Here is a 24,632-nt window from a genome sequence, read left to right on the forward strand (position 1 = left end):
GAGTAGGGTAGTTTGGTCTCCTCCCCACTTTGAATTGGAAACAACTTTTAACAGATCAAGTGCCTTCAGGCATTTAGTTTTAAGGGATTTAATGTGGGGTAGAAAAGTTAGATGTGAGTCGAAAATAAGACCCAAGAACCTGGCCTCCTTTACTACTTTGATGGGGGTGCCATTTAAAAATAATTCTGGATCTTTATGCGGTTTATACTTTCTGCAGAAATGCAAACAATTAGTTTTTGTTATCGAAAATTTAAACCCGTTTTCAAGAGACCATTTTTCAATTTTATTGAGACAAATTTGTAATTGCCTTTCTACTGTATGCATATTTCTACCTCTACAAGAAACATTAAAATCATCCACAAATAGTGATCCATCTACTGAATCACTTAAAACCTTAGAAAGACTATTGATTTTAATACTAAATAAAGTCACAGATAAAATACTGCCTTGTGGAACACCCTGATCTTGATGAAAGTAGTCTGAGAGGGTTGTTCCCACACGTACTTGAAACTGTCTGTCATTTAAGAAATTGGATATAAACTGAGGCAAGCGACCTCTCAACCCAAAAGAATGTAAATCTTTCAAAATACCATGCTTCCAAGTAGTATCATATGCTTTTTCGAGATCAAAAAAGATTGATACTGCATGTTGTTTTTTAATGAAAGAATTTTTTACAAATGATTCCAAACGAACCAAGTGGTCAATTGTGCTTCGGTTTTTCCGAAAACCACATTGTATATCAGTAATCAGACTGTTGGTTTCCAAAAACCAAACTAAGCGATTATTTACCATTCGCTCCATGGTTTTGCAAACACAGCTAGTTAAGGAAATAGGTCGGTAATTTGATGGATCTGTATGATCCCTCCCAGGCTTTGGAATAGGAACAACTATGGCTTTTCGCCATGAAGGGGGAAAATGTTGTGTTATCCAAATATGGTCAAAAATGCCAAGTAACGTTTCGAGACATGATCCAGGCAAGTGTTTTAAGAGTTGGTAATGGATATCATCAGGCCCTGTTGCAGTATCGTGAGCCTGTGATAGCGCAGTATGAAGTTCATGTAATGAAAATACCTCATTATAATCTTCACCATTATCAGATTTAAAATTTACTGGTTTCTTCTCTTGGTGTATTTGAAAAGTCTGGAATTTTGGATGATAATTTGAGGAGGATGAATGTTTAGCCAAAGTTTCACCCAACTTGTTTGCAATATCAGATTTTTCAGTTAGTATGTTATTATCATTTTTGAGATGCTGAATACTGCTGGATTTGAAACCCTTGCCTTTAATTTTTTGGATCATATTCCATACCCTTGACATAGGAGTACGGGAATTTATTTTGGAAACGTAATTTTTCCAAGTATGACGTTTAATGTGTTTAAACGTTCGTCGAGCTTTAGCGTAACTGATTTTTACATTATTTAAGTTATGAACAGTGGGATGAAGACGAAAATATTTCTCTGCTTTCTTCCTTTTCTTCCTAGCCTGTTTGCATTCATCATTAAAACATGGTTTACGGATGTGCGGATTTACAGAGGACTTAGGAATAGTTTCATCAGCTATATGTTTTAGTTTGTCAGAGAACATTTTAATTGGATCAGGGACATCCATGAAAAGGTCTGGTTTAAGTTCCATAAGGCAGGTGGCCTGAAATAATGGCCAATTAGCCTTTGAAAAATTCCATCTTGTTACAGGCGGATCATCGGAAGGGTTAATTGCTGTAAGTACTGTAGGAAAATGGTCACTACCACAAAGATCATTATGGACTGACCATTCAAACTCATTATAAACGTTTGAATCAGTGAGTGACAGGTCTAAAGACGAATATGTTCCCGTTGCAGGATGCAAATATGTGTCAGAGCCATCATTGAATATACATAAATTATTATCAGATATAAATTCTTCAAGAACTTTCCCTTTACTGTTGGTATCAGGACTTCCCCATAATGGGTTATGACCATTGAGATCACCCATTATGATACAGGGTTTTGGTAATTGGTCATACAAATCTTGAAGATCATTCTGATGGAGAATGGAAGAAGGGGAGATATAGAAGGAACAAAGAGTAAGAGTTATATGTAAAGTAAGACGAACAGCAACAGCCTGAAGATTGGTTTTAAGTGGAACAGGGCTATGAATAGTACCATGTCTCACCAATATGGAAGATCCACCAGTGGCTTTGTCACCAGGGGGTGAAAAAGAATGATAAGAATGGTATTTACGCAATTCGAATTTATCAGTTTGTTTCAAGTATGTTTCTTGAAAACTAAATGCTGATGGTTTATAATCCTGTGCTAGTAGTTGTACTTCATTAAAATTGGTCCTAAGTCCTCTGCAATTCCATTGGATTAAGGAATTACTGTTCATTTAATAGCAGGTGGTAGTACTGGGGACCGACTTTTCCCCTTCCGAGGCGAACTGCTTCTATTTCGCGCACGGGGATGAGGAGAGACGTCCATGTCTTCTAAAAGTTGAAACTTGTTATAGACTTGTACATGATCACGTGATCCCTTTTGTACTCGATCAGATTTTTGTCTATAATCTACTTTATGACAAGGATTTTTCACTGCAGGAGATATTGTTTGTGATTCAGTCTGGCAAGCTGATGTTGCATGATTCTTATCACCATCAGAATCTGTTGTGCTTAAAGTTTGTTTGTCAGCTTTGACCCAGGTGATATCTGTCTGACATGAAACAGACAGCACAGATTTAACATGAGGGCGAGCAACGACAGCAGAGTATGTTATACTTGATGACTGGGGCGAGGCTGCATTTACTAAACGTTTTGCCTCATGATAGGTGACATTCTTTTGAGTTTTGATTTTGATAATTTCATATTCACGTTTCCAGATTTCACATGACTTTGATGAAGACATATGGTCTCCCAGACAATTAACACATTTTGGAGAAGACAAACAGTCAGAACCTTCATGATCTTCTTTACCACATCTGTAGCATGTTGCACGATTCCTGCAAGATTGGGCACCGTGACCAAACTTTTGACACTTGTAACAACGAAGTGGATTTGGAATATATTGCTCCACTTCGATATTACAATATCCAGCTTTGATATACTTTGGATGTTTCGGTTGTGAAAAAGAAATCAAATAAGTATTTGTATTGAAAGTTTCTCCATTTTTCTTAAAAGTGAATCGTTTGACATGAGTGACTCCTTGATTTTGTAGCTCAGTGGCGATTTCTGTTTCACTCATGTGGGCAAGCCACCGGTCCCTGCCTCTCAAGATGCCTTTGCTGCTGTTCAAAGACTTATGGGGTGAAACAGATACTGCAGTATTAGCAAGCTGTTTTGTACCTATGAGGGTAGCTGATTGTTTCGCTGTTTTACACTCTATGAGGAGAAACCCAGATCTAATTTTTGTAACACCTTGGGCATCCCCAACAAGTCCATAAATTGCTTTTGATGTGGCAAATGGATTGAGTTTTAGAGGTTCACCGTCAGCAGAAGATACAACCAAAAATCTGCTCCATGTATCCGGTAATCTGTTTGTAGCACTGTCCTCGTCCGAGGACAAACACTCATCTAGTGCTCGTTTGTGTTTTTTTGGTTGAGCCATGGTTAATAATACAAAGTTCACCATCCCAGCTCCCCACCCTCCACCGAGTATAACATGGACAATGCTATATACCAGTGGCTCTCCGACTGGCAGCACCAAGGATACTGGAATGGTATACTCCAGCAGAAGACTAATTCAAAATTAATCGATCCACCAGATTGGCCCATGAGCCACCGCCTTCTGGGCATAAGACTCTAAGCAAAGTTCATAACGTCAGTTTTCAAATCTAAAAGTTATATATGAATGAAAAAGCCAAGGCCAAAATTGAAACAGTACATCAAATCTGTGCAATTACATAAATAATCCACGCACAGGGCTTGGCATGACCAGCCGATTGGTCGAACCGGGCCCATTCGACCACCCGTCTAGGCGAAGTCAGGGCCAAAGTGGTGTATTGAGCAACAGGAACACGATTGCAGGCCCCTATTGCCCTCAACCACCAGGATCCCCTCCTCCGCCGACACAGGGCCGCAACCCACGGCAAACGGGTTGGTGGACCAAATATCCCCCCGGGTCCACTACGGGGGTGTCGGCGAGCTCTTGGCGTTACCCAGCACCCACCACGAGGAGGTGGCTCGCCACGGGTGCCTAGAATATCAAAGAGTAGAATATAAAACTAGTAACTATACCTAAAACAATTTATCTATAGAGGACAATACAAGATAAAAATGGGCTATAGATTGCTAACAACTGAAGGTAGATCACCATACTAGGGACCATGGGGACTTACAGTACACTTTACATCATCCCCTCAGCCGTCAGCAACTCGGGAAATCTAGCCATTCAGTAAAAAGACACTTATTCTACGATTAAAAACATGGAAAGTGTGAAATTACTTTGAATGTTTGTGGACTTACGTACCCTCTCAGGAGGACAATAGTTTTACAGTACTTCAACCCCCTTTGAGGATACAGCCACTAACAAGCACAGTTACCAATTTAAACTTCCGATAATAAAAGATTATCTATTTACAATTCATTTAATAAATCTAATTCATTTAAAAATCCAATAATTAAATGAGAACTGATATTAGTAAAAAGGTCCTTCATACTACGTGATTTAAAATAGGTATCCCTTGTGATGGAATATTTCACGCAGTCAAGCAAGACATGCTTGACCGTGATTCTTTCATCACAAGGGATGCAAAATGGAGGATCCTCACCTTTCAAAAGGTATTTATGCGTATATCTAGTGTGACCAATACGACATCGTCGCATAATGACCTCTTCAAATCCGTACTGACAGCCCAAGTAGGTGTAACCAATATACGGTTTTATTTCATGTAATTTATTTATACCTACTTGGGTCTCCCACTTCTTTTGCATCAGATCACGTATATCAGTTCTAATGATCGCTTTGTAATCTGAGTATGGAATAAGAAGTGGCGTCACAGATTTGTTGAGTGCTGCCTAGGCAGCAAAATCGGCCATTGTGTTCCCTGAAATGCCTACATGGCTGGGTAACCAACAGAAGACGATGTCGCACTGGCCAGTAGCAAGATTATTATACAATTCAATAATGTCAATTAAAAGTGGATGTTTACATGATAAATCTTTAATCGCCTGAAGACAAGAAAGAGAGTCTGAATAGATTATATATTGTTTACGTTTAGGGTGCCTTTGAATATATTTAAGAGCTGTTAATATGGCGTTAGCTTCTGCTGTAAAAATAGAACTGTTATCTGGTAATCTAGAAGATATTGTTCTGGATCCAATGACAGTAGCACAAGCAACTGCGCCACCGTCCTTGGACCCATCTGTAAATAAGTAAGGATTTATAGTTGTTATATTTATGTTTCAATTGATTATATTCTTGTTTATACTGTAACTCATTCGTTTCTGATTTTTTAAATGTAGTCAATGTTAGGTCAACCTGTGGTCGAACCAATTGCCAAGGCGGAGAAGAAAGAAGACGGGAAGGAGCTATATATTCCAGCTCAATGCCGGCTGAAGAAAGAAATGGTTTAATTCTTAAACCAAGAGGCGGAACAAGAGAAGATTTCTTTTTGCATACATCCTCATACAGAGAACTGAACACACAGTTATATGCAGGGTTTGACTCACTGGAATATAATTTTGTTACATACTGTAAAGCTAGTTTTACACGTCGCTGCTCAAGAGATGGCTCATCAGCCTCAACGTACAGGCTGTCAACAGGTGAAGTTCGAAATGAGCCAAGACAAAGTCTTAGACCTTGGTGGTGAACAGAATCTAAAAGTTTCAGGTTGCTTTTACAGGCTCCACCATATACAATGGAACCATAATCAAGTTTTGACCGGATCAGTGATCGATAGAGCTGCAGGAGGGTAGCTTGATCCCCTCCCCACTTAGAATTTGAAACGACTTTCAACAAGTCAAGTGCCTTCAGGCATTTAGTTTTGAGGGATTTGATATGTGGTAATGTGGTAAATGCGAGTCAAAAATTATTCCCAAGAACTTGGCCTCCTTGACAACTTTTATGGGAGATCCATTTAGAAACAGTTGAAGATCTTTATGCGGTTTATATTTTCTACAAAAGTGTATACAATTAGTTTTGGATTTAGAAAATTTAAAGCCTTTATTTATTTTATTTAAGCACAGCTGCAGTTGCCGTTCAATAGTATGCATATTTTTACCACGACAAGAAATATTAAAATCATCCACAAATAACGATGAATTGAATTGTTTACAAACTATTTATCTTGATACTAAAAAGTGTGACTGACAAAATACTGCCTTGTGGAACTGCCTGATCCTGATTGTAATGATCAGACAGGGTAGAACCCACGCGGACTTGAAATTGTCTGTTGTTTAAAATGTTTGCTATGAATTCAGGCAAACGACCTCGCAAACCGAAATCATGTAAATCTCTCAAAATGCCATATTTCCAGGTTGTGTCATATGCTTTTTCGAGATCAAAAAAGATAGACACAGCATATTGTGTATGAATTAGTGCGTTTTTAACAAATGATTCTAAACGCACTAAGTGATCGACAGTGCTTCTATTTTTACGGAAACCACATTGTATATCTGTTATGAGGTTATTAGTTTCCAGGTACCAAACAAGTCGATTATTTATCATGCGTTCCATGGTCTTGCAAACACAGCTAGTTAGTGAAATCGGACGATAATTGGACGGATCCGTATGATTAGGTATTCGTACTACTATGGCATCACGCCATGAAGAAGGAAATTTCCCGGAAGTCCAAATATCATCAAAATTTGATAAGAGCGTCTCTAAACAGGATTCTGGTAAATGCTTCAGGAGTTGATAATGTATGTTATCAGCTCCTGTAGCAGTGTCATGAGCTTGATCAAGAGCAGTATGGAGTTCATGAACAGAAAACGTTTCATTATAGTCTTCCCCATTATCAGAGTTGAAATTAATAGTTTTCTTTTCTTGTTGCTTTTGATACTGCTGAAATTTAGGTATATAATTAGAAGAGGAAGAATGTTTAGCCAGAGTTTCGCCCAGTTTATTAGCAATATCTGATTTATCAGTAAGTAATTGATCTCCATGTTTAAGATGATGGATAGTAGATTTAGTACCTTTACCTTTAATTTTCTGGACCATGTTCCAAACTTTGGACATGGGTGTCCGAGAATTTATTTTATATACATAATTTTTCCAAGATTGGCATTTGTTCTGTTTAAAAGTACGCCGTGCTTTAGCGTTTAAAATTTAAAATTGATTTAAATTATGCACCATAGGATAGCGACGGAAATAATGTTCTGCTTTTTTCCTTGCCTTATTAGCTTGTTTGCATTCATCATTGAACCATGGTTTTCTTATGTGTGGAACTGCAGAAGACTTTGGGATACACTCGTCAGCAATGTCAATGAGTACATCTGAAAATCATTTAATAGCATCAGGAGCAGTAATAAAACGTTCGGGGTTAAGTTTGCCAGTACAGAGAGATTCATATAGAGTCCAGTTGGCCTTTTTGAAATGGTACACCAGATGGGTTCACAGGTTTTAGTACTGTAGGGAAATGTTCAATTAATTTACCTTTGGTGTTCGTAGTAGTACCACCCCAGAGTGGGTTGTGGCCATTTAAATCGCCCATGGTTATACAGGGCTTAGGAAGTTCATTGTAAAGAGTTTGTAGATCAGTTAACTGGACAGTGGATGAAGGTGGAATATACAATGAACAAAGCGTAAATGCAACTTGTAATGTAAGTCGCACACCTACAGCTTGGAGATTTGTTTTAAACGCTATTGAACTATGTATAACATTTTGCCCTACCAAGATTGATGATCCTTCACGTTTCCTATCACCTGAAGGTGAAAAATAATGGTATGCATTGAAATAATGGAGGTCAAGAGTATCAGTGTGTTTTAAATATGTTTCCTGTAGACAGATTGCTGACGGTGTAAGATCCTGGATTAAAAGCTGCAATTCATTAGAATTAGGCCTTAGTCCTCTGCAATTTCACTGAATAATAATATTCTGATAACCTATCTTTTGGGAGGATTTATTGGGGATCTACCCCGCACTTTTTTGGTGGGCGACAGGCTATGTGCCCTAGAGCTGACGTTTTCAGACACGCCCATGTCTTCGAGTGATCCATATTTGTTGAAAATTTGGATTTTATTCTTTGAAACTTTTGGGGCTCTGCAGCTTAGCTTCTTCAAAGAATCTGGGTTTTTAGTTTTTGTTTTACTGGGTTGAGACCTTGTTGATGACTGAGAAGATATGTCATGATCAGGGGATGTTGCTGATTGAATCTGAGATGTACCAGGAAGTGATTCTGCAGTTTCAGTAGATATGGCAGGTAACAAATTTTGAGAGGAATCCGTGTTCACCCAAGTCAAGTTTGTCTGACAGCTTGCAGATAATTTGATTATTGTGGATGCTGCTTCTGGGTTTGGTCTGGCAACGGAAGCATAGCTTTCTGTTTGTACTGAGCTCTGGACCATTTTCTTTACACAAAACATCAGTTTTGCAGATGCAAACTCTGTTGTATTAATGGCCATTTGTTGTTTCTACACAGGACATTCTTTAGAGAAAGATCACCCCTAGGCAGTTTGTTCACTTTTTAACATGGCTGTTACAATCTTCTGTTGTGTGTGCTTTTTCACTACAATGAGCACACACAACAGACAATTTGCATGTATTTACACCATGATCGATTTTTGGGCACTTGAAGCACCTCAGCCGATTCGGAATGTATGTATCAACATTGAGATTACAGTACCCTGCCTTAAGTGACTTTGTAGGCAGTAGGCCAAGAGAGGGGAGACAGATATGGTTGGTTTTTATGGTTGTGTTGTTTTTACTGGTTGAGAAGCGTTTGACATATAGTACACCCTGATCTCTCATCTCGGAAACGATATCTATGTCAGACATATCTGCCAGCAATCGATCACGATCTCGCACTATTCCCTTACTGGTGTTGAGTGTTTTCTGGGCCATGACAGTAACTGGAGTACCAACAAAAGTGTCGATATTCAAAAGGTTTGTTGACTGTTGCTTTCTGGTGCACTCAATCAACAGCGCACTAGAACGTAATCTTCTAATGTTCTTTACTTCGCCAGCAATGCCCTGGATACCCTTAGACACAGCAAACGGGTTCAACTTCAAAGGTGTGTTATCTTTGGTCTCAATGAAAAGGAAACGTGGCCAGTAATCAATTTGTTTGGACGGTCTGAGGTTGTCAACGGGATCATTTTCGAAAGGACGTTTGGTCTTCTTGGTGTGGGTTTCATAAGCCATGGTTAGTTATGTAGATTTCATCATCCGAGCTCCCCACCCACCACGGAGTATCACAAGGACGATGCTAAAGCAAGCGGGCCTCCAGCTTGCAGCACCAAGGATACCCGGATGATATACTCCAGTAGAAGAATTATAAATACTTACTCCACCAGATTGGCCCATGAGCCACCGCTTTCTGGGCATAAGACTCTAGGCAAAGTTCAAAACAACATAATTCAACATCAAACATGTTTTAGACATTACGGCCAAGACCAAAAGCAATCAAAATCAATTCCAAATCATAAATTTATAATCTATGCACAGGGCTTGGCATGACCAGCCGATTGGTTGAACCGGGTCCATTTTAGATATGCCGAAAGGCAACATTCCAAAACATAAGGATGGTAAGTGATCAGATCTTCTCAGGCTGGTACACTGTACGAGCAATTTACAGGCATTAGATCAACATATATTTGAATTATGCTGACACATTAATAGATACAGTCTCACACTCCAGAACGAGCTTCAGCCTTTAGTGTGCTTAAATTATGTCACGTTAATCTTTGTTTCAGGTGCCAGTTCAGGTATTGGGGCAGGAATTGCCGTAGCGTTTGCAAAGGAAGGAGCCAATCTGTCCTTGACTGGTAGGAAACAGAAGAACTTGGAGGAAGTGGTCAAGGATTGCAAGAAGGCGGGATGTCAGGTAGAAATCATTCAAGAATGTCACTACCATCATGCACATTAAGGCATTGCCAATTTTCAAAGGCGCCTCTTTTCCTTCAGATTGTGACAGCTATGTCCAGTTTGCGAACCGGGTCCGCAAGTCGATACTGGTACAGTTTCTAATCTTCTTTCAAAACTAGTGCCAAAACGGTGTCGTGAACTTTCTTTCCTCACAGCCAAACTGAAGATTATTACATTGTCAGGGGTTAAAAAATCCCATTGCCCGACGATCGGGACAAGTCAGTTTTCATTTCGGGCCATCAAATATTGTTATCTTACTTGTCCGTGGACTACTGGACAATTTCCACTTATGATTTAAAACTGCAAATAAATTGCAATTCTTTTCATATCTGCTCATTATGTAGCTAATATATTTGGATGTAATAGCAATTTAGAGCTTTCGTTATTCAAAATGTATCACTCTTCGATAAAATGTCCAGTAACTATTAACGTCAAGCAATGTGTCATGAAATCAATGCAAGCGGAAAATTAGTCAGGACAAGTGTGTTACTTTCTTGAAGGCACTTGTGCTGTGGCAAGTTGCTTTGCTTTAAAAAAATAACCCTTGACTGTGTCCTAATACTATGTCATCACGGTGATCAGTTTTCTATTTTAGGATGTTCTCACAAACGTGGGTGACATCACGCAGGATGCCTTCAGAAGGACTCTCGTTGACACAACCAAGAAGAAGTTCGGGAAAATAGATATACTGGTGATTATACTTTGGCTTTTGCTGAATCGTTAGAGGACCTAAGACTAAATACCGTCTGTAGAATCACGATAGTTGCTTTTATTGTTTGACAGTGGAAATCTGCAGGGCCACCTATGTGTAATCGATCCGCAACCAGTCACGTTCGACTTAAGTTATGAATGGATCAAAACACAGCAAAAATAACTTGGTTTCCGTTCTTGCGGAAACCTGATGGATACTGGGTAATGTAGGTTTCCGCTAGGTTTCAGTTTCAGGAAACGCGCAATGAGAGTTTCCGCATAGTTTCCACAACTGAAACTAACAAGTCTTAGTTTCCGTCATGTTTCCGTCAAGTGAAACTGTAGTTGGAAGTTTCCATTTAGTTTCAGTTTACTGAAACCTTTATAGCTGGAGTGAGTAAGTTTCTGGTCTTGCGGAAACCTTGTGGATCTTGGGTAATGTAGGTTTCCGCTAGGTTTCTGTACAAGGATGATGACAATGAGAGTTCGCTTAGTTTAGAAAGCTGAAATATGTTGTATTATCTTGTTATATTTATTACATATTTATTTGAACAAAAAACAAATGCTGGAAATATTATGATCCAACTGTTTCATTTCTTAGAAAAGCTCACATTTTAATGCAACAGGGCAGTTGCAGTAGTACACAATTCGCTGTATTAAGAAACTGGGGCGCTCAGAGAAGAGTAACAGAATTCTCTGCACACAAGCATTGCTCAGGAAGTAGGCACACTGAATGAAGACGAGCTAGCCAGTACACAAAGTGCTTTGTTCTTCTGTAGATGTTTGTTGGTGTATGCGAGTCCTGGTTTATATCTGGCGAAACATCTGAATCCGAATCAATCAGGCTCTCACATTGTGGTGGTAATAGCTCGCAAACCTTGAATGTGCTGTTAATATCTTGGTCACTGTCAGTGTCTGGAAAGGAAAAGGACATTCAGTTTGAATCATCATTTCAACTGAGAGACAATTCAATGAATGAAACACAGCAATATATATGATAATGCAGAAAACATGTATTACAAATATTAAATACGTATTACCATTTGCTCACTTTCAGTTATTACAGTTACATGTATGATACATACATTAAATATATTAAACATGGATAGCAAAGTGACAGTGCAAACTCGATTTTTAGTGAAATCTAAAAATTCTTTGATGACTAACCTGATGAAACATTTGTCATTCACCCGAAAAATCTTTACAAACTAACAAACATCTTGTTACGGAGATGGAGATAACGTGTTTTTCTTGAAACAGACGTCTGGCAGTGAGGACAGAAAAGCCGTATTTCTCCTGGAATTTAAAATATATTATGCTTGAATCCATGTACAGTTACACTTTGAGTGAGGTCAAAAAGGTTTGTTGTATGTATTAACATAGTGTCAGCTTCATTATAAAGCTATATGAATAATATTATTATAAAAGAGATTCCCTTACCGGGCATCATTCTCCGAGTTTGTTGGTCCACAATCCATATCTGTAAAACAAATAACTGACACAACGATTCTTTCAGAAATATGAAGCTTGAGGTGTGATGATAATGTCAATGCATTGTAGGGCTAACACATGCAACATGTACTGATGGACAAGGTTTTAATGGTTATAAACCAAATATCAAACCATGAAACTGATTAACTGGTACAACTGGATACACAGAACTGACACAGAACACAAGATACTAGATAATTTGATGAACTAATAAATGTATGATGTGACTTGGTTGAAATATTTCTGGAGTACAGATTATATGAATAGATATAACGAAGACATATATGCGGAATATCTCTGGGTACCCATGTTAAAACAAATATTGTAGAAACCAACCATATTTCAGAAACGTATTCCTCGTGATTTTAGGCTGTTTTTCTTGACAATTACTTGTCGTAATGTCCACAAAGAACTGTGTCCCTGCAGCAGAAAGTGCCACGAATAGTCTACAGAAATTATGCATGTACAAATCATAGCCAAAGGTCAGTGGGATTGTGTTTCATTCTTCATTCACATTGACAAATGAATTAAGGTTTCAAAGAAATTGTGACACATCACCAAATTATATTAGTAATAGTAGTAAAGTTAACTTAAAGGGTAGATAGGGATAGTAGATCTGGGTGTATAACTGAAAAGAACAAACAATGTTGTGAGCACAGTGCGTAAATTACTTACATGGTACGTGTGTGTGTGTGTGGGGGGGGGTCCATCCAGCAGAAATATATCCGGATACTACCTTCTCCTGACAGGATTTTAGAAAATAACTTATTTGCCACAATAAAGTTTCCCATGAGTGCTAAATCAGTAGGACTCATGACGCTCGGGCATGTTAAAGTAAGGTGAACATGTTTTCACAATTAATCACTGTTAATAATCACAAGGTCTACATATTGATGCCTGACACTGAGAAAAAGCAATCAGTGACGCTAATGCGATGAAAAGACTGCTAAAACCATAACTGCTCACTGTTGTCACTTTGAGTACTTACATTCAATCCGCTGAATTCCACTTTTCACACTCCCCTTTGATGTCGGCAATGTAAACAAATAAACGATTGGCGACAGGATCACGTCCACGCGAGACTATCTAACTGTTAACAAAACAACTCACAACAGGGTGTACCTTCCTCTTTTGTTGTAGAACGAGGAAATCTACTGTCAAATGGTCACATTAGATTTATTTAGAAAAACACAATGACAAAACTGTCTATTTCCCGTGAGTGTTAGCGAGACGCCATCTTGTTTGGCGGGTAGGAACAAATTTTTTTTCAAAACTTTAAGCATAAGATGGCTGCGTCGTGTAAACTTTGCCATGGCCACCTCACTTTCCCCAAAAGCACTCGACGAAAGAATTCGCGACTTGGAGAAGAAAGCAGAGAACGGATGCGAGCAACTCGGAGTACCTCGGATGTGTCAGCAGAGACCATCTATTATATGGTCTCTGGTGTCAGGTAAGACCGAGGGTATTTTATTGTAAATAACGTTTAAAGAAATATTGCGTTAATGACAGAAATCCGGATAGATTATAAAGTTTATCCCGCGAATGTATATTTTCGCTCGTATTATTTTTAAATGTTATCGTTAAATCTAAGTAAAATAGGCCTGACAAATAAGTTTGTTTATATTCCATTTCAATAGATCGACATGGTATAGAATACACCAAGCTTGTATTTGTAAGTAACTATCATAGTACTAACCACAAGTATTTATTTAAGTTTAAAGGGGCAGACTTTTGATTTTAGTGCTCCTGTTAATAGTTTGCAAATTTTAGCGTTGCAACTCGGTTAACACTTGTACAAAAGATGTGTGTGTGTGTGTGTGTGTGTGTGGGGGGGGGGGGGGGGGGATGAATTACGATCTGCATAAAAAAGATCCGCCATATGTAGTGGTTCACTCATGGGTTTACTGGGTATTGCAAGATGTATTTCACCAATTCAGATATATTTTAAAGAATGATAAAAATGATGGGCTTTTACAATGGCAACATTTCGGTGTAATTTATTAAATGCAATCCTGGATCATTAGTGAAATGAAATTGTTTACCCCCAAATTCGCTCAGAGGGGTCAGATGTGTTTCTGAACTATTTGAGGCAAACACTAAATTCATATAAGAAACTGTTAGCTCTGCGTAGGATACATTTAAAATTTCATGTAATTTTTCAATAATTTAATACATATGTGTTGAGCATAATCATATATATATACCTGTTATATTTAACGTATTTGATTTAATCTTTTAGGCTGTTGTGAGAAAAATCTGGACACGACTGCTCCTGGAGGATCACCCTTGTCTATCGAAGGTATGTGCTCATGTTACTAGGTAATTTCACTTTGAATATTTCATTAATTCACTTCCCTACGTACGTTTTCTCAAAATGAAAAATACATGAAAGTATCATTTGCAAATGGATTTGAATAGCCGGTAAACTAAATCAGTTTAACATTACACCTGTGTGAAATTGCCATCAAACTGACCCCTTGATTTTACAATGCTTAATTGCTGCAAGGTTATGTCATGTGATATAACTAAACTTCTTTTATCATGATCTTTATGTCAGTTGTTCACTTACCGGTTGCATAACTTTGGCAAACAGGATGTACATAGAATTTGCACGAAATAACACAAAGGATGGTTAGCCTTCTTGGAAGTTATTTGAAATCATTTAACTACAAAATGGTAAACTTTCAGAACAATATATGTATTCAAAGTTATAAATCTGCAGTTTACTTGGTTGTATAATTTTCACTGACGATCGTTAATTTTAATAGACATTGTGTTGAATGCATGATTGAATGAAGTGCAAGAAAAATGACATTTGTTATTATTTCAGTAAAGCCGATGACGAGGACTCTATGAATATAGTAGTCAAAGAAACAAGTGACTATATCACGACCAAGGATGGTCAATAGGATCTTGTGAAGGTAATTTTCACTCACCTGCCTGTCATTATAAATAGTTAATGATTTAAATAATAGTGTAAAGACAGATTTATGGATGTTAACTTCAGTAACCAAGCCAGCATGGCATATATAAATACCTTTGCCTAACAGATGAACTAAAATGTGTGAAACATGCTGTATAGTACTTTAAACATTTATTTTCAGAAGCGCTTTGTAGAGTGTGGCGGAACAGGCGTGATGATCTCAGTAGACAAGAAACCGGAAGTGTCACACAGAACAGCAGCAAAAAAAACAAAAAAAACAAAAAGAATGAAATCCGTAAGTATATCTATTCGAATAATAACATGTAACAATTCTTCTCATTACAATGTGTGACAGATTCTAAGTTCCGGAAATATACATTTAAAATGTATATGGATTATTGCTTTTTACATTCTTAAGATATGTAACACATGATTCAGATCATAATTTCATAAATCATAACATAAGAATCAAGTCAGTTAATGGTGATATATAAACATGTTATTACACTTCAGTGACTTCATGTCACTTCAGAGCAACAGATTGTGTGTCCATAAGAAAATAGGATATGTCATTAAATGTGATGAACTGCTTAACTTGTGTTGGGGTGATTAATGAAGTAAATAATTTTTCACGACACTTCCTTTTTAATAATTTGCAATCCATCTTGGCATTATGGTTTATCTGTTGATTGATTTTTGTTTAATTTTCAGAAAATTGCACTGCGCATGAAAAGCCTGAAAACTATTGACTGGCCAGATCGACGAAAGGAAAGGGTTTCAACTATACTTACCTTGGAAATGACTTCACCAGTTGTGAGTGATGAAGAAGATGCCAATTCATTGCTCTCTTACCCCTTTACCTGGGAATCTAAACTCAAGATGTCTGCACTGGACTCAGCCACAATTTTCAACGCCACCACCAAACCTAAAGCCAACATGAAGACCAGGATGTGGCATCCAACCACAATGACAGAGATATCCGCTCAAGGATGCCCAAGTGGGCTAGTAAATAGCTAATCGATCACATGAACGTAATTTTATCTGTGATCAATTAAATTTGAATTATTCTCAATGTAAAACTTTAATAGTTTTGATATTCTGATTGTATTTCAATTAATACAATTTTATTCAATCTTAATTTTTATCTATTTTCCAAGAGACCTTTATTTACTTTAAATACATTTTTTGTACTTTCAATGTAACCTAAGTTCTTTATTGCATTTTATTTCATTGTTGTATTGTATTGCATGGTGTGTGTTATTATATGTTTAGCATTGACTGACTGGGGTGTGTTTTTCTGTGTCAGCGTGAGGAGGTGCAGGAGGAGTCAAGGGATGCAACTGTTATAGCATGTTTTTAGAAATATTTTTGTCATAAGTGACAAATATTGATCTGTTATCTAGTGCTATATCTTTTTATTATTTATTAGATATATGTTTGATCCATATTTGTCTGAAAATAAAGCAGTGAATCTTATTGTATCTTTTGTTTTTCTTTATGTATACGTGATGATTGTACACAAACTCCTTATATTGTCTTTGCCAACCAGGAGTAACAAGAATGTTATATGCAATGACATACATTGAATGACTCCTGTGAACCCGAGTAAATGAAATGCTGTGGAAAGTTTTCTGGCAACAGAAACTCTGCGGAAACCTGATGGAGTCTTGGTAACTGAAACTCTGCGGAAACCTGATGGAGTCTTGGTGACTGAAACCCTGCGGAAACCTGATGGATCTCTAACTTAACTGAAACTCAACGGAAACTTGTTGGAGCATGGGTAACGGATACCGTGCGGAAACCCTTAGAAAGTGGGTAATTGACAGTTTCCGTCATTGCGGAAACTCAGTGTAAAAGAACGGAAACTCACTGGATTCTTGGTGGAAACTTAAGTTTCAGTCCACTTTCCATCAGGTTTCCGCACTGCGGAAACCAGGTCATTTTTGCTGTGAAACTGTTTGCGTCCATAACAAGAAACATATAACATCAAACTGTAGATATAGGGTTGAAATGTAATGACTCATATTGCTTGATTAACACCGACATAAACTATGGTTGATTGTTTAAGCAACGATCCATGCTGTAGGGATACTGTGAGATGCATTTACCCGTTCCATTAAATCGCCTCACTGGACAAACACGGGTCACATGGACTTCACCTTAAACGCCAATATTCATGGGATGCTAATGTAGATCTGATGTCAAGAGCATGCCAATGTGTCGAATGAATACAGATACACTGCAATGAGGACCTAATCAACTAAATCACGACAGCTTTAAATAAGAATGCATACACTTGTCACATCAAGGTATTTCATCTTCGGTGAGACGGGCAGACGATTCAACCATTAATGGTTCATAAAATGCTTGATGATCAGTGAATAATTCATGGATAAGGTGTCATAATACCCTGACGGCTTGCGACGTTGTTCATATTGTCAAACATTGGGTTTTATGGACTCGAATAATAAGGAAACGCACATATGTACATAGCACCATGTTATCCAAAACGAAAACAAACAAATAAACTGTCATACATCTGTGTTTAGGTGAACAATGCTGGGATATTACTCATGAATCCGCTGATATCAGTGACTAAAGAAGAGTACGATACAACGATGGCTGTAAACTTGGAAGGACCATTGTTTCTAACACAGTTAGTTGCACCACATTTGATTGAAACTAAAGGTATCTCTCTAAATGAATGTAAATGCGTGATTGTGGTTTATGATTTCTATCCTTTTAAGTAACAGTTTATTTTTGAAAACGAAAGAAAGAAATTGTACACAGATTTATACCCAAAACCAGTTGTTCCCAAAATCAGTTGGTCTATATGCTGTACCTCCTGGAAAGGCCCTTTCAGCACAAACTGATCATTGTTCACAGTTTCGGTGAAAATATAGTGAGTCTTGGGGCTGTGATCAAGCATACTCCGTCTGAAAGAAATGACTTTTTAAAACCTATTCTGACAACCGATTGTCAAAATGTCTACAGGATCCTAATGTGTAAAACATGATCTTTCCGCTTTCGTCCTGAAGATTTTAAGTTTGTACATTCACATTAGGATTTAGTTTGATCAGATGTTTTTGTTTCAGGAAACGTGGTCAATAATTCGAGTTGCATCACGACTATGACTGTGAGTGTAATGCTGACGAATTCATAGTCTGTGAAACTAAAACGTTTCAAACTACATGTAGTTCGTCATGTTTTCGCATTAAGCTAAGATGATATGTAAGAGCATTAGTGGTGCCTGGTTAAAGCTAAGGAAAGTGAACATTTTATATTTTGTATTTTTGGCAAAGTTGTTCAAGTGAGTAAAACCCTTTTAGGACGAAACGATTCGCCCATACTCTGACTAACCATGTGCCCAAACTCAGCATGTTGGCTGTTTTGGGGCACTTGAATAGCAAAAAACGGCATCTGGGAGATTTTGCAAAATGCTTGTCGAGAACTGGTATAAAAAGGTAGCGAAGAGGTGGCCATTTCAGATGACAGAAAACCACCGACATTATGCCATGGCTAACAGCACAAGGGAGAGAGAGGACCCAAGGTATGAGGCAGCTGGGCACCAACGATAGCTACATTGCAAGGGCCCTGAACTGTACACGTGGTACCATAATCAGGGTGTTCCAGCGTTACAGGCAGATTGACAGCACCTAAAACAGGCCACAATGAGGCAGACCATGTGTGACGACTCTACAGAAAGTCATCTGCTCACTCTTCATCTGCGCAACCGGATCATCACTGCAACTGCAATGTAAACGACTCTAGGACGTCAAGAGTCGACGTACCGTGCTACGACGTCTGGGTGCAGCAGGTGTCAGAACTCGACATCCTCTGCGAAGAGTTGACCCAGAAAGATTGTTGTCGTAGGTTACTGTGGGCAAGGCCTGGCAGGTATGAAATTGGCAGCGAGTGTTTTTTACAGTCGACACAGACCATGTCCCATAATTATGGCCGGGTGCAAGTATACCGTCTCAAGGAAGAAAGACTAGCACCGAACTGCGTCCAAGAAGACTTAGTGTTAGGGAGCGTTTTGGTGGGGTGGGGAAGAATTTGTGGGAAGCAGCCTACACGTAAATCGTAGAACGTGAACACTCAGAGATAGAGAGATGACATGTTTCAACCCGTGGCAATACCATTTCTTCGCCAGCAACAACAGGGAATACTTCTGCAGTACAACTACCAAATCTCCCACACCAGGCGATTTGTCCGGAACTTCTTGAACGCCCAGAATACCCACGTTCTTCCATGGCCAGCACGCTCACCTGACTTATAACTCATAGAACACGTGTGGTCATCTGAATCACCATCGAACCGACAAGAATTTGCAGACACTCTCAGGAACGAGTGGAATAGCATTCTGAATGACATCATTCGTTGGCTGACGACATCAATGAGACGGCGAATCTCGGCTTGTATTGCTGCCAGAGGTGATGACACTCGTTACTAAGGGTGCATCAGGGAGCCTTGAAATAACTGAGACATTCCATGATTGACCTTGTTGTAACTTCCGTCACATGACAGAGTTGGTGCAATGTCCCAAATGCTGCCTTCACTAAATGTATTATAACATAAGAAGCATTGTATGTTTCGCTTTGGTTTTTTCGATCATTAATAAGGTTGGTCAATTCCTTTTGCACACTAGTTTAGCAACATCAGATTCATCCTTTTAAAATATAATTTGATAATTATGTATTTAATGTAGGTTAACACGCTGCTTCTGTTATTTTCGTGTATTATGCAAATGTCTTCGATCAAGTTTCTAATTTTCCTCGTCTCGTCTGCAGATACCAAAGGATGGTCTTTACACCATGTCAAAAGCGGCTCTGGACATATTTACAAGATACCTTGCTCATGGTTAGTTTTTTACCTCTTCCAAAACTTAGTATGGCCAACTCTTTAGGCTGCTGTAGTTTCTGTTGAGCATTTTGTCGTAGGAGAATCCAGTGAAAGATAACACAGTGAACCGAACTACTCGTCAATACATATGTTCGTCTGTGAAGCATAATCTTTTATCATTAATGCTTTAAACACTTTACTAAGCTTTGTAAAACATGGACCATGGTCATTTCCTTCGACAGAACTGGTGTCCCATGGGGTACGTGTCAATTCAATCAAGTAAGTAAACTCAGGAGATTCTATGTTTAGTGTTAATTCTTTTCTTTTTAGTAGATGTGTTTGATTTCGGTTGAGTTCGGTAACATTAACCCGAGTAATAGGCACACACACAACTGGTTTTGCTATCACTGCAATGAAGAACACCCTGAAAAGAAAACACATCTCCGTACCGATTGTTTCATGTAGATGTATTATAGTTCGGTTGAATAACTTGAGTTACGGCCACAATGTGTTCTATGATATCTTTTTATTTGTTATGCACTGCCCGTTTCTGGAGTCAGCAATAGAAAATCATCATACACCAAAGGGTTACAACTGTTCCACGTAAATCATTTCATAAATATACATTGCACATGAAATAACTTAGGAAAGATGAAACTGGTGTAAAAGAAGTAGCTTCATTGCACGTAAGCAAATCGGTTGAGCAAATCAATTGATCACGTGTCTTTCTGTAAGTTTCTTTTTGGAAAATGATCTTTATTCCAAATATGTCAAGGGACAGGACGATGTAGCTGACATTGTGTAAAAGAAAGTGGTTTGAAATGTTGCAAATGAGTATCACATCCACAATTGGAAAGATGTATCTTTCTTCATTTGGGTCTGTTATTGATTCGGTTATACTTGGCTTTTTGCTATCACTCCATACTCTCTTTCCTGTCGCTTTTATTCTGACTCGGTGTGACAGTTGTATTCAGATTAAGTGTTGTATTTGATGTAATGGTGCGTTCATTTTGATATCTGTATCCGCTGTTGTTTCATTGTTTTAGCCCCGGATATGTACCCAGTCAATTAGGTTCAGAAGTGATGACTGATGAGGTAGGTGCTTTTAACCCACTAAATCTTCTGGTGTGGAAACCTGTGGTTGACAGCATGAGCCATTGAGTGACGTTGCTGTAAAACATTACACAACCTTGCTTCCCATTATTTAAGTCACAGGCTTCCTAAGTGGGATGGGGTAACGACTGGTGACCATATAGTACTCACTGATTGCAGTATAGAAACTACACCATTTCTCTCAATCATTCACGGTCTCTTTTTTCAGCTGCAGCAAAGTCTTATAAATGCGACGCCAATTGGTCGAGCAGCCACCCCTGAAGAAGTTGGTCACATTGTGGTCTTTCTAGCCTCGGACAAAGCAGCTTTTGTAACTGGAGAGTGTTTCAAAGCCGATGGTGGGTTGTCAATGACCACCCCTGCCCTTGCCTGAACAAGGCTGAGGTTGAAGCCAATGCGGATCCACCATTAGTAGACTGTGTACAAAACATTTAGATGTGGAACGAGCACATTCACCCAAGATTATAGAGGAACGTGACAAATGACGTCTACTTTTTATAATTGTTTAAAATAATCGGAAATACTTATCTGAATGCAGTACCATTTGACACATTTGAACACATTCTGGAAGCTATTGTCAAACCTAGTTTCAGATAAATAAACATATATGCACTCCAAACATCTGTTATCTATTCTTGTTTCTAGCTATGCAGTGGAGCGGAGGTGGACGAGGGGAAGCTACAATTGCCCTACCTCCTTCCGTTCTTGTTTATCAGTATTTCATAAAAGTGACTTCTGTTTACTATGGGTTGTAAAATATGAGTGAGTGAGTGAGTGAGTGAGTGAGTGAGTTAAAATTTAACGTCACATCGGCAATATTTCAGCCATATCGTGAAGGGAACGTAACATTAAAATGGCATGTATGAGTAGTATAAAAACCTGTCGACGAAGGACAATAAAACAACTAGAAGATCATAGAAAAGAATGTAAAACTAGTAGCTATGCCGTAAAATATTAGTAATCAACTCTGTGAAGGCAGTCTGAATTAGGCACATCCAGTAAAGGATATTCAATACTTAATAGATTAACAGATAAATCACTGTCAAACAGGAATTTCAAAATGTCTCCTTACTACACAAGTGCTTGCATCCACTTAAAAGATCGGTGCGTGTGTGTGTTGTCAGCTTAACAAGCAAGTGAGAAAATTAAGGTCATTCTCAAACCGGAACATGAGTTTCCTTAACCTGTTCAGTTCAGACACTGAGCTACTTATCAGCCGAGCACAATTTTCTCGTGCGAAAGTGAAAACAGACATCAGAAACAACTCTGGTTACACTGAATTCCAATGTCTTGTTTCATGCGAAATTGGTATTTACAAAAGAATTTTAAATGTAAACTTATATAACATCGTATATATTTTTATATTTTGTGGTGATGTGTAAGGCATCATGACGTTACACATTCTCCCCGTTTCGTGAGGTTGTAATTAACAATGTCTCGATCACTATCAGCGTTTTGAAACACGTTTTATTTTCCTCAATTTTATATATACAATAGCAATTTTACAAATAGGCGAAATTTCGTTATTTTACTCATTAACACTAAAGGTCTGTTATAAAGTATCTACAGTAGGTAGAGGTAGTAGTAGGGGCATAGAAAACGCGAAAAAAGAACTGAGAGATTAGTGTAGAAATGAGGAATGCCGTGTTTTCAAACCTAAATTGACTATTTGGAAGACACCATAGCTTTGTGCAAATGAATTGAAAAAGAGTGAGTGAGTGAGTGAGTTAATATTTAACGTCACATCGGCAATACTTCAGCCATATCGTGACGGGAACAAAACACTGAAAAGGAATATATGTGTGTTATAAAACCTGTCGACAAAGGACAGTAAAACAACTACAGTATCACAATTTGAATTAAAACTACCATGGAAAGTTAAAACTAGTATCAATATTTAGACAATACAATATAAAGCCACAGAAGGTAGATTACCATACTAGGGACCATGGGGACTTACAGTACCTTTGCTACCTGCATGGACCCTAGCTGGATTTACACCATCCCTTCAGCCGCTGGCGAGTGTACAATATGCTAGCCAAAATTAAAACAACAGGAAGACTACGATTAAAAGGTCTTGTAGACTTAAATTTACTATGAATGTTTTTGGACTTACGTACCCTCTCAGGAGGACAATATTTTTACAATACTTCAACCCCCTTTGAGGGTTCAGCCACTAACAATTCTAGTTACGAATCCAAGCTACCAATTATTAAAATACATCTTTTTACAGAAACATATTGCTCACAATTCAATCAAAAAATCAATTTCTTTAAAACATGCAATAATTAAATGAAAACTAACGCTGGTAAAAAGATCCTTCATTGTTTTAACTGTAAAATACATATCCCTTGTGATGGAGAATTCAACACAGTCAAGTAGAATATGCTTGACCGTGACTCTCTCATCACAAGGGATACAAAATGGAGGATCCTCACCTTTTAACAGGTATGAATGGGTATATCTAGTGTGTCCAATACGACATCGTCGTAAAATACCCTCTTCAAATCTGGACTGACAACCTAAGTTGGTATAACCAATGTAAGGTTTTATCTCATGTAATTTATTTATACCCACTTGGGTGTCCCACTTCTGCATCAGATCACGGATATAAGATCGAATAGCTTTATAATCAGTGCATGGAATAAGAAGTGGTGTCACAGATTTGTTGAGTGCTGCCTTGGCAGCAAGATCGGCCATTGCATTACCAGAAATGCCTACGTGGCTGGGTAACCAACAAAAGACGATGTCGTGTTGGCCAGTAGCAAGATTATTATGCAATTCAATGATTTCAATTAAAAGTGGATGTTTGCAAGAAATATTTGATGTTAATGTTAGGTCAATTTGTGGCCTAACCAATTGCCAAGGAGGAGAAGAAAGAAGACGGGAAGGCGATATACTTTCTAGCTCAATGCCGGCAGAAGAAATAAATGGTTTAATTCTGTGCCCAAGAGGTGGAGCAAGAGAAGACTTTTTGTTATACAAATCCTCATAAAGGGGATTGAACACACAGTTATAGGCAGGGTTAGATTCGTTAGAATATAATTTAGTAATGTATTGTAAAGACAATTTTATACGACGTTGAGTAAGAGATGGTTCATCGGCCTCAACGTAGAGACTATCAATAGGTGAAGTTCTGAAAGACCCAAGACAAAGTCTTACACCTTGATGGTGGACAGAATCAAGAAGTTTAAGGTTGCTTTTGCAGGCTCCACCATATACGATGGATCCATAATTGAGTTTCGAACGGACCAGTGATCGGTATAGGTGTAAGAGGGTTGCTTGATCCCCTCCCCACTTTGAGTTGGAAACAACTTTCAACAAATCAAGTGCCTTCAGGCATTTAGCTTTAAGGGATTTAATGTGTGGTGAGAATGTTAAATGAGAATCGAAAATAAATGCCAAGAACTTGGCCTCCTTTACAACTTTGATGGGAGTGCCATTTGGAGATAGTTCAGGGTCCTTATGTGGCTTATATTTTCTGCAAAAATGAATACAATTAGTTTTGGATTTAGAAAATTTAAAGCCGTTTTCAAGACACCATTTATTTATTTTGTTTAAACAAAGCTGCAGTTGCCGTTCA

General features: G+C 38.2%; 1 protein-coding gene and 1 long non-coding RNA gene across 3 annotated transcripts in view; one reads left to right on the forward strand and one right to left on the reverse strand.

Moving 5' to 3' along the window:
* The window catches only part of LOC137281454 (uncharacterized oxidoreductase MexAM1_META1p0182-like), a 39,991-nt gene extending 18,323 nt beyond the window's left edge, over positions 1-21,668 (forward strand). Inside the window, exons 2-9 of one of the 2 annotated variants that reach the window (XM_067812689.1) lie at positions 9,819-9,949; positions 10,586-10,681; positions 17,644-17,782; positions 18,190-18,230; positions 19,885-19,954; positions 20,179-20,215; positions 20,983-21,031; positions 21,258-21,668. In XM_067812689.1, the coding sequence (XP_067668790.1) occupies positions 9,819-9,949; positions 10,586-10,681; positions 17,644-17,782; positions 18,190-18,230; positions 19,885-19,954; positions 20,179-20,215; positions 20,983-21,031; positions 21,258-21,422 (728 nt within the window). In that variant the 3' untranslated portion in view covers positions 21,423-21,668. The remainder of the gene's footprint in view (positions 1-9,818; positions 9,950-10,585; positions 10,682-17,643; positions 17,783-18,189; positions 18,231-19,884; positions 19,955-20,178; positions 20,216-20,982; positions 21,032-21,257) is intronic. The other variant, XM_067812690.1, reaches the window with a different exon arrangement.
* LOC137281356 (uncharacterized) lies at positions 11,860-12,564 on the reverse strand. Its single transcript, XR_010956733.1, has 3 exons — positions 12,508-12,564; positions 12,121-12,160; positions 11,860-11,976 (listed from the first exon to the last, which is right to left on the reverse strand). It is a non-coding gene; the product is annotated as an uncharacterized lncRNA (long non-coding RNA).
* Positions 21,669-24,632: the final 2,964 nt, after the last annotated feature.

Source organism: Haliotis asinina, chromosome 4 (assembly GCF_037392515.1).
Source record: "Haliotis asinina isolate JCU_RB_2024 chromosome 4, JCU_Hal_asi_v2, whole genome shotgun sequence".
In the NCBI taxonomy this organism is placed as follows: Eukaryota; Metazoa; Mollusca; class Gastropoda; order Lepetellida; family Haliotidae; genus Haliotis; species Haliotis asinina.